Consider the following 14182-nt stretch of genomic DNA (forward strand, 5'->3'; position numbering starts at 1 on the left):
CAACCTCCAGAATCAACAAGAAATGGTTTGAGATTGCTGCACTGTCAGAAAAGAAATCTGTAAACATTAAGGCAGTCCAAGATTTAGAGAGATATTCTTGACAATTTCTCCCGTTTCACTAAAGAAACATGCCAAACTAATCGAAGGAACATCATTCGAAAGAACATTTCCATTGATTAATGTTACTATTGAAAGGGGGGGGGGGGGGTTACATGAACTGTGTGTCTTTCTTGAATCTTTTACATTTTAAATGTACAATGTACATGTATTATCATTTATGTATGTACATCTAAGTATTCATATATGGTTTTATAATTGTAACATGTTTATACAATGTTACTGCTGCTTTTGTTGTTCTTCATATTGAGAATGCCAGTTCTGAGGAGACTATGTAGCCCACTGGCATCGCGATGTTTATTATTTGTAAAGTAATGATATTTAGCCTAATGACCAAAAGTTAAAATAAATATTTATAATGAAAATATAGTTTGCGTTCATGGAGCTACATGACAGAAAAATCATCTTTACTGTATAAATGCTTATTGATGAGTTTAGCACTAATGCAAGGAAATGGCATAGCCAAAATAGTTTGCGTAAGTGTAAAGACTTTTCAAAGCTTGCAGATCTTCTGAGTACCTCGCTATGTTCATATTAAGTAAGTTCATTCGTAACGTTTTGAACCAGTGTCTTATTATCTTTTTTAAAACACTGACACTACAAGTCAGGGTTTTTTTTTTTTCTAATTTATGCAAAAAAAATTATTGATATCAATAAAGCTTTTACTTAAAATATGTTTTAGAAAAAAAAATAATTTATTTAAAAAGCAAAAACGTCACGTAAAAACTTGTGCAGTTTTACGAAACAAAACCTGCTTTTTTTTACAGTCTAGATCTGGTCATTCAAATTGTTAAAGAAAAGTATTCCATTTTGAATACACTAAAACCGAGCGTGTGTGATGTGCTCTTTTCTATTTCATCAAATGCAAAGCCAATACAGTATCTGCCAAATCGGTTCAAAGTTCTAGCTTGGAAAGTCAAATCACAGGCTTTTTGCTGTATGTATATATACAATATATACACAAAATTTTACCCAGTAACTTCCTAGCTGCTTCATTATCAACGGTGATGACATCCCGTCGACAACTGAAATATCATATAGGAACGACATTGACAAACTGTATGCACTACATCAATGGCAGTTTTGTGTGAATGTGAGAAATTTCGCCATAGAAAATTTTATGTTAGAGTTCTCACAGATAACCAAGAAAAAAGGCCATTGCACTTTGGTCTATAAGTGTTTGGTTTCAGAAAACTTTTGTTTTTCATTTTGCGTTTTATTAAGTCCAAGTTCTTTGAGAAAACAATAATGATTTGTATATATCTTGTATTGGGATCCTTCTTGCAAATCATGTCTTTTATTGCTATAAAGAAATAAAACACTTCTCACCTTTGGATGACTCTGAATGTTGATTTTTGGCTGGCTATATTCCAACCATAAATCACTTTGAACGCATGATTGTAGCTCAGTGTATTTTACATCGTAAATCGACACCCAAGAATAACGATGCTCAAAGTGCAATCATAACAGTAGTAATTGTCATTCTACGCCAATCTATTCTATTTCTATTGTTCGTTATCTAGAGCGACTTTAATTAAGAAGGCGTATTGGTTTGTTAAAGATTAAGGTACTGACGTGCACGTTTTGGGATCGCGAAAACTTCAAGTGGATTAAATTTGAATTCTATGATGAACATGTACTATTTACAAACTGAGATATTTTCATTTCTTTTTTCTTTTCTTTTCTTTTTATTATTATCAATAACTTTGGCTAAATTCCTTCTGTGTTTTAAAATGATATAAAAATGTAAAATATTTACTTAATATATAATAGTTTTAATCATTTGTACAAGGGCTGATATAAATATAAGTAATCAACTATATCATAAAGCCATTTTTGGTTTATTAGATTTCCAAGATCACCCCGTATTTGATCACCTCATAATACTCAAAGAATGATTCCTTGTTCCTTAAATACATGCGGCAGTCTAATCACGGTAATTTCATAAAATTTATATATACATTACAGATACTGATTTACATGTACATATAATAATTATGCTTTCAAGGGTTGATTGAGTGTGTTAGGAGGCACACTTAAAAGTGAGGGCTAATATAATAATATAAAAATGTAAAGCAAACACGCTTAGGATGATTGTGTTGTCAATAGAGCAACATCTTCGCTAGCGAAGATGATAGAGCAAATACAGAAGAGTAAAGTATAACACATATAATAAAAAAACGGGACTGTAGAGCAAACACTCAAGTCATAAGTGCTAACCAATATTATAAAAAAAAACCACATAATCATTCATTAATTAATTTTACATTGTGGGGGGGGGGGGGGGGGGTTGTTCACTATTTTCGTCGGGATCGATATTCTAAACACTGGGGTTGTTTTTTTTTTTTATAATAAAAAAATTATAATTATATTATATGAAAGTAACTATGTTGTATTTAAGAATCATGAAACTTATCTTTCAAAAGTTAGAGATTTAAGATTTTTTGTCAAATACAAAATTTTAAGCACTTGTTTTATAAAATATGACGTAAAATAATGCGTGGGCCCAAGAACCTGGGATTTTCCGTCAATTATACACATTTCGTCGCACATGTTGGGACTTTCACTTTCAACCTACTGCTCTGTGATGGATTTTTCCGACTCTAATTCCGCATCTCTAGATGTGAGTATGGATGGAATGGCGAGCGACGACTCTAATTTTGCAAGCACGTCGTCTTGGACCGGGGTATCCGTGGCCGAGACAGCAGAGAACAACGAAGAAAACGACGACATAGAATCTTACTACTTTGAGTCGGATCATTTAGCATTTCGCGGGAACAGCGATTATAACACAATGCTTAAAACTATAGCTTTGCTCGAGGCACAAAGAATACAGGCAATTTCAGATATAGAGAAACTGCATGAATGTATGGATGATGCATTGAAAGACCCCATCGACTTCGTAAACAGACTGCAACATGGAGTAGATTTGGGTCTACCAAAACCTCAGCAGGTGACAGAGCTCCCCGATATCAATTGGGAGAAATATACAAGTTCTGTAGATTTTTCAAGTCTTGGCTTTCCGAAACATTTGACTCGATTAAAGAGACAATTGGTAGAAGGACCAAGCAGTGCAGAGTGTGGGGAAGAAACTGTTAAAGTTGATGGCAGTTTGACATATGTCAGAGGCAGGGTGAAACGTGAGGACAAGCCAGAAACATTCAACAAGCTTTGGACAGCGGAGGAGCAGAAAAGATTGGAGGAACTTCTACTTGAACATCCTCCCGAAGAAGTTGAAGCCAAACGCTGGGCCAAAATTGCAAAAGCCCTAGGAAACCGAACACCTATTCAAGTTGCCAGTCGTGTGCAAAAGTACTTTATAAAGCTGGCCAAAGCAGGCCTCCCCATTCCTGGGAGATTGCCAAACATTGCCATCCACAGACAGAAGCATGCTCATCGGCATCAACGATTTCAGAAATTTTATTATCAGCAATCCACATTTATGGCTTCCCATGAGCCCCCAGTATACATGTCAGATGATGAGAACTCAGGGTCTATATACGGTGGGGACGAACCACGAGAAAACTATGTCAATTCAGGAATGGACTTTTCAGACAATGACGATGAGCCAGATGAAGATGACAGCATTCCTCTTGAGCTTCAAAACACACCCGAATACCAAGAACTAATGCAACTAAAGAGAATGAAACAGTGTAAAATGAGGATAAAGAGTGATGCCTCTTATACTCATAACGGCTTTAAGTGCGATGGTTGTAACTGTGATCCTATCGTTGGTGTGAGGTGGCATTGTCAGGATTGTGATCAGGAAGATTGTGTAGATTTTTGTGACAGGTGTGTACACAAGAACATCGAGATAGGCCAACACAACTCGAGCCACCGTCTCGGTGCAGTCACCAAGGAATCCAATGACATCGATTATGAATCTCAGACCTTCATGCCAGATGGTTACAACTATCTGGATCCAAATTACATGCCTGCAACTTGAAGCAAGGAGCCAAGGACATCAGATGAATATATGACAATTTTGTGAAATATGATTTAATTTAAAGCTATGTTTTGTAAATTTGTGGATACATTTATACAGATACTGTTTATATGAATGGCAATCTATTGAAAATTGTGCATATATAGTCTATATTGTATATTAATTGTTACTCAATTTTAAAATAAATGATTCAATACTAGATATAATGCCTCTTTCTGAGCTTTCCAAATCACATAATATATCTTTGTCATTTTGAATTCAGTAGTACTGCATGTGTATTTAGTGTCATGTTTATATTGCAAATAGCAATTTTTTTGCTTTTTTGTGACCTCAATAACAAAAATTACAATACGGTACCATAAATTGTAACTGGAATTGTTTTAAATCATGAAAAATGACAGACACAAAATAAGTGGTAACATGCGAAGTGTGACATAAAGAATGTGGGCGCTTAAGATGTAGATTCGGCAGGAATCTGGGCGCACAAGGAGAGTGAAAATTTCATCAATTAATTTTGAATATTTTTTCGAATTATAACCGTTATTTGATTTCTGTTGGATGTGGAACGAGTGGAAAAATATTTGAAATTCAAAAGGTTGTATTATAATATGGGTCTAAATATAGCAACACGATGCAATTCATGCAAAATCCTACTTATTTACAACTGTTTTTAAATGATTTTGTTGTCTCTGGGTCTTCTCTCCACAAATATGTAAAGGTAACATATTTCAACATTAAAAATGTCGCTTTTTAAAAAAAGATGGAGAGATGACCCAGAGATGACTAATTATGTACTTTTTCAAATTATTTTTTGAAGGATAAAAAACAAAGTCCATTGATATAACAGTGTTGTTTCAAACAGTACTTTATAGAGCATATATTGACAAGTCTCCGTGGCTCAGTGGTTTCGCCCTGGATTTAGTGAATACATACATTCAGTGTTTTGGGTTCAAATCCAACTGGTGGTCTTTTTAAAAAAAATTAAACTTTTTTGTTTTAAATGTTTGTTATTATAACATGATGTTGAATTATAATATACCGGTATATTTTAATTTGTTTTATTGATTTCTAGATCTGCTGTATGAACACTATAAAAAATTCTTTTCTTATTAATGTTTTTTAGGATATACATAATATAAATTCATTAAAATATGTTTTCATTAACATTTCCAACTAGTTACAGGTTTACCTCTCATTGCCATTTTTTGAAAGCTTTGTGAGTTTTTTAATAACCGGAATAGCCATGTACTTCGACTCTCAACATAATATATTTTTGTTGAAACCTGTACATAGCCTTTCGAGGTTATAGACATTTAAATCCCAATTGATTCGTGTCGTGGATTCCTGCAAACTTACAATCTTGTGCGCTCACTTTCTTTTATTAATTTATTAAGGATATATAAACTAATAAATGTACCTTAAAATTCCTTTACAAACTTTAATAATTGCTTTATTCGTTTGCTATTATTCAATTTGATAAAAACCATGCATAGCCAGTCTTGTATAGACAAACTAAGTGATTGTGAAAAGATCCTTATATTTCCTTCATAACATGAATTATTTATGCCTTATTTCAAATGGCGCCTTCATTCATTAGTGATGAAAATGTCACCAATGGCATAAATGGTGACACAAGCTGACAGCTGATCCATACATATCAACTACTTTTTAATTTCTGAATTATGTTAGTAGAACTTTCAAAAATTTAATTGCAAACATAAAGTCATATCATTATTGCATTTCGTCTAGCTGTGCCACTTTCAGCATCTAATGGGGGTTATATTCTTAAGAAGACTGGATAATCAACATATTAACCATCAGATCTGCCTTAAACTTCTACACATAGGATATTTTGGACGTAAACTATTATTTGGTAAAGGAAAAATCAATTAAATATTTCAGTTTTAAAATTTGAACATTTCTCCGTATCTTTATACATGGATCTTCGTCTAAAGGAGGTACATTGTAAATAAAACCTAAAATGGCCACATGCAACCATCCGGCCCTATAGCCTTAAAATTAGGGCTCCTGGTTGTCCAAGACAAGGGCTGCCCATTATAATTCTTATAAATTCAAAAGTGGAGCGTTTTACCCAATTCAATGTTAATTTTTGCAATTACTCTTGCCAATAAATGTATTATATCGATATAATGATTTTACCAATATGCCTAAATTGTTACTTATTTTCCCTAAAATGCGAGAGCCCTACAATTTTTGCCGATAAGTTCATGGATTTATTGTTTTGATTTATTCAGGTACAACACAAAGGTGCTAACAAAAGAGTTCAAACAAATTCTAAACTTGAAATACTTTGAGCAAAATGTCTGTGCATTGATTATTGCATTAAATTTTAAAAATTCAGTTCAATGGTTATATTATCTCCTTTGAGGTGCTTTAATTCAAAAGAAAACATTAAGATGACTGTATAAAAATATTTAATGTAAATCATTGATTTTTTCCATTTTGTATAATCTACCGGTATATGGACACATATACGTTACACATTTTCACATTTAATTAAGAGAAATCATTGGTTAAATGCGTTAGAAATGATGTGTAAAAGTGCAAATGAGTGGGCTTTATAAACATGCAATAGATATTATCACCTCTGGTCAAGAATACCTAACAAGTTACCCAGAGTACAATCCCCTAGCAAGTATGCTCAATAAATCAGTTACTGTCACAGTGGAATCATTAGATTTCGTGGTGGCTCAATTTTTGTGGAATTCGTGGGTATCTCTCATCAACAAATTTACATCCTCTACGAATTAATAAATAAGAGTTAAAATACACAAAATAACGTCCCCACGAACCAGTAAATTTTGAGCAATCCACGAAAATTGACCCCCAAGAATTTTAATGATTTCACAGTAATTTAGTGAATATATATTGATCATATTTCATTTCAGGGTTTCTGTCTGTTTCATCATAGACTGAAGATTTTTGAGTTGAGACATGAGTGGTAATTCAAATATTCACTTCGTAATCTATGACCTCTTTGCATGCTGAGGAGCACTGGTATGATTCATCATTGTACACTCTGTAATATCATCCATTTTCAGTGTACCAAGTGGGAAGAAACTGAAACTCTGACCCAGGATTTTGTAGTGAGCAAGTTATGTCCCCTGGTGGAGTCCACTCAAACAAGTAGACTGTCCTACAATACAAACATGTGTCATTTACAAAAGCTACAAATATGTTATTTAATACAAATATATGAACAGGGGGGCCATGGGCCTATCACTTAACTGAGCCATAATGTGTAACAACTGATCTTGTTATTTGGCTTTCCTCTGACCAAGAGGTTAATGTATGATATAAAGTGGAAAATTCTCAAAAGTGTTTTGGATATGGAGTGTACTAATTTTACTTTACATGATGAAGTCTCTACTTTCGTCAGAGAAATTTATGGGTAAAATTTCCCCACATGTGACATCATGGATAACAGAATATGTGCATGTACAATTAATCTTGTCAATTCTTCACACATGAAGGTGTCAATAACAAAAGCAACCACTTACTTGGAGTCATCTTTCGTGCAGGTTCTTTTTACATGAGAGAGAAATTTATCCAGGAAGTTGAAACAGACCACTGGATCCCAACCATCTCGCTCATCCTGGGAATAATATTATTCCAGTTATTCAAAAACCAAAGTACAGTGTATGTATAATGAAAATATGATTTGCATGTCCTTTTCTATTCATCATATTTCAGTGTGTACATGCAGGTATCTCATTAACTTGCCTTGGCTCTCTGTGGGATTTTAAGAGTTTCCATTTTCTCCAGGCTGCGTACAACACCACCGTCGTCACGGTAACCACAAATAATGGTAGGGATCCCAACAAGAAAACTTTGTGCCCACCACTTGATTAACTTGAATCTAAAATCAATCACAAATTTCACTCCAGGAGTTATGCCCCTTGATGCAGAATACACCTATAGATACTTGTATGTACCGGTATATAAGTTGGCCTTAAATCATTAACAATTTTGATACCACTTTAAATACATGTACAATGTATATACTAAATATAAATTATACAGAAGTTAGCTTAAATGAATGCCACATATAATTTAATCTAGAGGATGAATGTGCCCCAATTTATTGAATTCTATATTTATAATATAAGTCTTATCTTTTACTTGATAAAATTCCTTTCTTGTCTGTAGCTGTCCAGCTGCCTTGTGGTTTTAAATTCAACATATTTACAAGGTTCCTTTGCTTGCAGATCAATGGCATCCACCTCACCCGAAAATACTGTATAGGGAGATAAAAAAAATCCATCTGATTAAAAACATCATCATGATCTGACTCTCTGGTATATGTATATAATATGAACATATTATTTAAAAATATCTATGCCAAAATTCAAGAAAAAATTACCCTTGAAAGTCTTAAATGATTTTTGTGTCCAAATTAAAATAATAAACTACATGTATAACTCTAAAGATATATATCATACATATAAAGCTAAATTTCTCATGAATCGCACAAAAATAAAACATCATAAATCAGGACAAAGATGCAGATTAAAAGAAGTTATACATTACATTCACATATAACGGAAAGTTTAAATATGTTTGTTAGTTTCAAGTTTTTACAGTAGGAAAATGACATAATTTGGCCATGTTCATGCATGAATAACTGTAAAAGAAGGGTTTGCTATGCATTGATGGATGGGATATGGAATATTTTTTTAAAGCTGCTTGGTCCGATTTCATATCAAATTTTATGCACGCTTTTAAACGATGGCTATGCTTAGTATATGTATAATAATAGACATTGCAGTAGTTTTACCCGTCAATTATGCCAAATTTCAATGAAGAAAAATACGTACAAAATTTGATAACAAAACAAACGACATTAAAAGGTACCGCGTTATTTCGCCTCATGTTAAATTTCACCCCTGACGACGAGACGGGTATGGTTGAATTAACTTTGACATCGCATTATATAATGGTCGAAATGATCAGACAAGTTACAAATAAACATGTGTACGTTTTGATCGCTAATATTTCCAAAGTCTGCATTCTTTACAATCGATGCATAGCATGTGGGTTGAATACCCCCAATCATTCGGGGGACGAAACCAAGCGGTTTCCTTTTCTAAACATTCCCGTGATGCATTTTGGTTTGTTTTTTCGTTTGCCCAAAGAGAAATTATTTTTATTTACTTTGAATATTTCTAACTTTGAAAGGAGACTGATTCTGCTGGTGTAAATAGGAGAAAGTCCATAACTTTCTAAGATAAATGATTTGTATGGAAAAAATTTTGATACTGTTATTACAAAAAAATCGGGCCAAGCAGCTTTAATTGTGCAAATAACTGATTTTATGTAACAATGTCCCAATTTTATCTATATTAATCATTCCTAGAGATATTATTAAAACAGGGTATAGTGTTCTAGCTTTATACCTTGAGATTTTATGATCATATTGGTTTAATTCTTAATTTATCAAATTATTTTTTTTTTACTGAGATCCTGCACTATTACAAAGGCAGTTGGATGTTAAAAACATTTTTTTGTAGGTAGAGTATTCTATTTTTTGATAATATTACATGCATTACACAATGGGAAATAATCTCCTATAATAAGCAATGAATTTAATGTCAAGTGTCTGCATGTACACTACCAAAGAGCTATCCATGCTGGTAGACATCCCCGGCCTGTATGAAGCACATTTCACTTCAACTAATAATTTAGTCAGCATTTTTCATGGCATCTTTCTTACATAATGAATGCTTCTCCAGTCGAGATCTGACTACTGTACAGAATGCTTCACAGTTGTTGACTGGTTCATCCGTTTTAGGCAATCCATCAGGTTTGTCTGTTGACAGGCAAAATAAAAGTCAATCTTACAATTTGGGGATAAGGATAATCTATTGTAGCATTCTTGAACATTGAAATACTTCAGAATTAAAAATCATTTCAAAGTTCAAGAATGCACATGTACTAATTTGATATACATGTACCTATACTTCATCATGTAACACATTGGAAAAAAAGGTTATAAACCTTCAAATACATTAACCGTAGAATAAATTACTTCTAGCTCAGTGCTGAACTTGATTCATTTGTAAACTCATTTGACAAAAATATCAAAAAGGATAATAAACAAGAGGCCCAGAGGCCACATCGCTCACCTGAGCAACAATTGCCTTAATTCAGATCAAATTAGCATTACAGTATCAAAATAGCTTGACAACTAAGTACAGTAGATCTTGCTAAAAAAAAATTGAAAATCTGCCAATTTTTATCCACCTCTTTTTTTGGGGTAAATACGAGGGTTGTCCCAAAATAATGTATACAAGACACATAATTTATAATCTGTTCACTGCAATTTCATTAGACTTCTATCTTTTCTTCAATGACCCTTTGGCAAACAATGCTGAAAAGTTCAGATCTGTACTTTTTTTATTTCTCGAGAAGATGAATAATTAGTAACAACAAGTTTTGTCAGGCGGCGCAATGTGCGACGTCGAGAATTTCCAGTTTTACGTTGTTCCTTAACCCTCCACATCGTTTACGATTACATTTACGTTTTATTTCCGAAAATGTCTCAGAAAAAATAATATCTTTAAACATGTACCCAGCATGTACATTCAATATATATTTCTAGTTTTGATTTTTTAAAAAAAATATTTTTTAAGTACAAACGATCTGTCGGCTCCAAACTTGTCCTGTATTACTTGTTGTCTAACGTCCGTCTTACCGAAATGCGTCGTTCAACATTTTGACGTCCATTGATATCGTTCGGGGTTTCTTTTTTCCACTTATTGTCATCATACTTGTTCAAATATTTTGAATGTTGTTTAACTACTTATTGATAAAACGCATTTCTCATCGATTTTGTTAATTTCATTTACTTTCAAAGCCGCTTAGGATTTATTTCATGGTCTTTACAAAATTGTATCAGTTAATGCTGCGCCGCCTTCAACGCTGACAACATCATTTCATTACTAGTTAACTTTTCAACTTGTCACAAAACGCGCTATAAAATATTTAAAAGTGTTGTCATAGCCAAAACATTTTCTGAGTAAATGATAGAACTATTATCAAATAATAGTGTATGTTTTATTTGAATTTTTTTCATTCGATAAGTACTTTTCCGCCCAATTTTCAATTCATTATGTTGATTTTAACTTTTTGTTTTTGACATTGCGCCGCATGTCGAATTTCTGATCTTACATGCTTTCATTTCACTAATTTAATCTCAAACAATATTCGATTTTAAAACATTATTTGAATGCAAATTTCTTGTACCCTTTGTGGCACAAATTTCATCTTCCTTTGTCTTCGATTAACTGAATAACGCCACTTGTCTACGCTATTTTGGGACAACCCTCGTACCAAGCCCCTTTTGTTGTTGTACCTGTAAGAAGATTTTTCTCTATTTTTCTATTCCTATATACCCCCCCTCCCATTTCGTGGCCCCACTTTTCTCTAGGGAATCATGGTTTCATCAAACTTAAATCTGCATAAGCTGTGCTTTCACACTAGGTACTGAGTTTTGGACCAAAAACTTTCCCAGAATGTTTTTAAAGATTTTCTCTATATATTCCTATTTGTAAAAATTCAAACCGCCATCATGGCCCCGCCCTACCACTAGGGACTATGATTTTGCAAACTTGAATTTACACCACCTGAGGATGCCTCTACACAAGTTTAAGCTTTTCTGGCCAAATAGTCTTTAAAAAGAAGATTTTTAAAGATTTTCTCTTTATATTCCTATGTAAAAATTCATCCCCCATTGTGGCCTCATCCTACCGCTGGACTATTATTTAAACAAACTTGAATCTTTATGATCTGGGGATGCTTCGACTCAAATTTGGGCTTCCCTGGTCTAATAGTTTTGAGAAGAAGATTTTTGAAGATTTTCTCTATAAATAAAAATTTGTCCCCCATTGTGGCCCCGCCCTACCCCCAGGGACCATGATTTGAACAAACTTGAATCTACATTATCTGAGGATGGTAACACGCCAATTTGAGCTTTCTTGGCCAAATAGTTTTTAAAAGAAATTGTTTTAAAGATTTTCTCTATATATTCCTGTATAAAAATTTATCCCCCAATTGTGGCCCCACCCTACCCCCGGGGACCATTATTTGAACAAACTTGAATCTACACTATCTGAGGATGCTTCCACTCAAATTTGAGCTTTCCTGGCCTAATAGTTTTTGAGAAGAAGATTTTTAAAGATTTTCTCTATATATTCCTATGTAAAACTTGATCCCCCTCTTGTGGCCCCTCCCTACCCCCAGGGACCATGATTTGAACAAACTTGCATCTACACTACCTGAGGATGCCTCCACACAAGTTTAAGCTTTTCAGGCAGAATTCTTTTTGAGAAGAAGATTTTTGAAAAATACCAACAAATTTTCAATAATTCTCAATTATCTCCCCTTTAAAGAGGGCGTAGCCCTTCATTTGAACAAACTTGAATTCCCTTCACCTAGTGGTGCTTTGTGCCAAATTTGGTTGAAATCTGCCCAGTGGTTCTTGAGAAGAAGATGAAAATGAGAAAAGTTTACAACAACGACGACGACAACAACGACGACTACAACGACAACGACAGACAATGGACAAATTGTGATCAGAAAACCTCACTTGAGCCTTTGGCTCAGGTGAGCTAAAAACTGATTGAATAGGCACCTGCAGTAACATATTGTTCAAACTTCCAGCCCCAGTATGCCATCTCTTTCTGCCTCTCTGACATTTCCTGCTTCTGACGTTTCCGGCTTTCTGTGTCAAACTCACACATATAGTGGGTGCCCTGGTAGAGGGTGACTGCTATAAGCCAGCCCTCTCTGTTTTCAAATGGAGTACATAGCAGCTTGGTAAGAAGTCCCCTCCAGCATACAAAATCAGTGTGAAGATTTCTGTTTAAAGGTTACATGCAAGTATTATAAATGTCATCTTTTTTAAAATACACATCAAATTTGTCAAACATGTATCAATAAACTACATTTCTAAATCAATGAATTAAGTCATTTGCAATTACAGTATAGTGTGCAATTAATCAACGGTGGTTTTCTTTAGGTCCACAAGGCCAACTTTATAAGAAAAATTTGTATGACTTTTTCCAATTACGGTAAGTGTTTTTAACTTTGGATCAGCTGGTTACAACTTTTTACCTTCAAAATGTGGAACTCAAATAAAACTTTGGTGTTGTGACCAACCTCTGGAACTGACTAACTCCTCTTAGGGGAAAATGTAATGGATGAGAGAAATTATGATGGACCAGACCAGAATTTGAACCTGGGCCCCCTGAAATCCTAGTTCCTGTGCTACCAATTGAGCTATCTGATGTCCGTGATCAAATGGGTTTAGTGTCAGAATCAACCCTTGGAACTGACAGGTCAACTCCTGCTGAGGGATAGAACCTGGGATGCTGATCTTATACTAATAGGGTAAGTCTAATGAACATTTACGGTAGGAGGAATGTGATTGTCAGACCTGGTTGATTGTTGGTGCTAGATAGTTCAGTTGGTATAGCATCTGACAAGAAATTCAGGGGGCCCAACAAGATTCACATCCTGGTCTAGTGGTGCATCATTACTTCTCCCATCCTGTTACATAGTAAAATTACAAATATTGACAAACTGCCAGAACCAACCTAATCTGATTTTTCTCTTCAACTGACTTCTTCTTTTCTTCTTCCAGTAAAAATTTGTCTCTGTTACAATTGATCCATTTCAAAATGTCATTAATATATTCTTTAAAAGTTTCATCCTTTTCAATGAAGTTGTGATATCCCTTGGTTAAATCAAATCTCACTTTGTGAATGTCATTAGGAGGCACATAATGTTTCAGCATGCTTCTGTCATTATGGAAGTTTCTTTTGATGTCAAGAGACAGTGAACCAATTTCTGTTGGCTGCCTGAAGTATGGAAAATTTCCATCTCCTTTAAACACAGCAACAGGTCTCGTTTTTAACGTCGGTTCTGTTCGTGCATATTTGATTTTTTTGTCCCGGGAAGACTCGTCAACCCCTCCATACGAACGTTTCATTCTAAAACTATCAATCAACTACATTTCATGCGTTTGGACTGTTAAACCATGTTTACACACGTGTCGAAAATGAAAGTAGACAAGCGGAAGTTCAGATAATCCAATAG

At 34.1% G+C, this 14182-nt stretch overlaps 2 protein-coding genes across 2 annotated transcripts; one reads left to right on the plus strand and one right to left on the minus strand.

The window, feature by feature from the left end:
- The first annotated feature begins 2635 nt into the window (after positions 1 to 2635).
- LOC128167142 (ZZ-type zinc finger-containing protein 3-like) lies at positions 2636 to 4474 on the plus strand. The gene has a single exon (XM_052832690.1). The coding sequence runs from the start codon at positions 2669 to 2671 to the stop codon at positions 4061 to 4063; it is 1395 nt and encodes a 464-aa protein (XP_052688650.1). The 5' UTR covers positions 2636 to 2668; the 3' UTR covers positions 4064 to 4474.
- Positions 4475 to 6489: 2015 nt separating this feature from the next.
- Positions 6490 to 14127, minus strand: LOC128167143 (decapping and exoribonuclease protein-like). The gene is made up of 7 exons (XM_052832691.1): positions 13681 to 14127; positions 12717 to 12943; positions 9798 to 9893; positions 8207 to 8321; positions 7808 to 7943; positions 7585 to 7679; positions 6490 to 7220 (listed from the first exon to the last, which is right to left on the minus strand). The coding sequence occupies exons 1-7, from the start codon at positions 14073 to 14075 to the stop codon at positions 7112 to 7114; spliced, it is 1173 nt and encodes a 390-aa protein (XP_052688651.1). The 5' UTR covers positions 14076 to 14127; the 3' UTR covers positions 6490 to 7111.
- Positions 14128 to 14182: the final 55 nt, after the last annotated feature.

Source organism: Crassostrea angulata, chromosome 10, assembly GCF_025612915.1.
Source record: "Crassostrea angulata isolate pt1a10 chromosome 10, ASM2561291v2, whole genome shotgun sequence".
Lineage (NCBI taxonomy): Eukaryota > Metazoa > Mollusca > Bivalvia > Ostreida > Ostreidae > Magallana > Magallana angulata.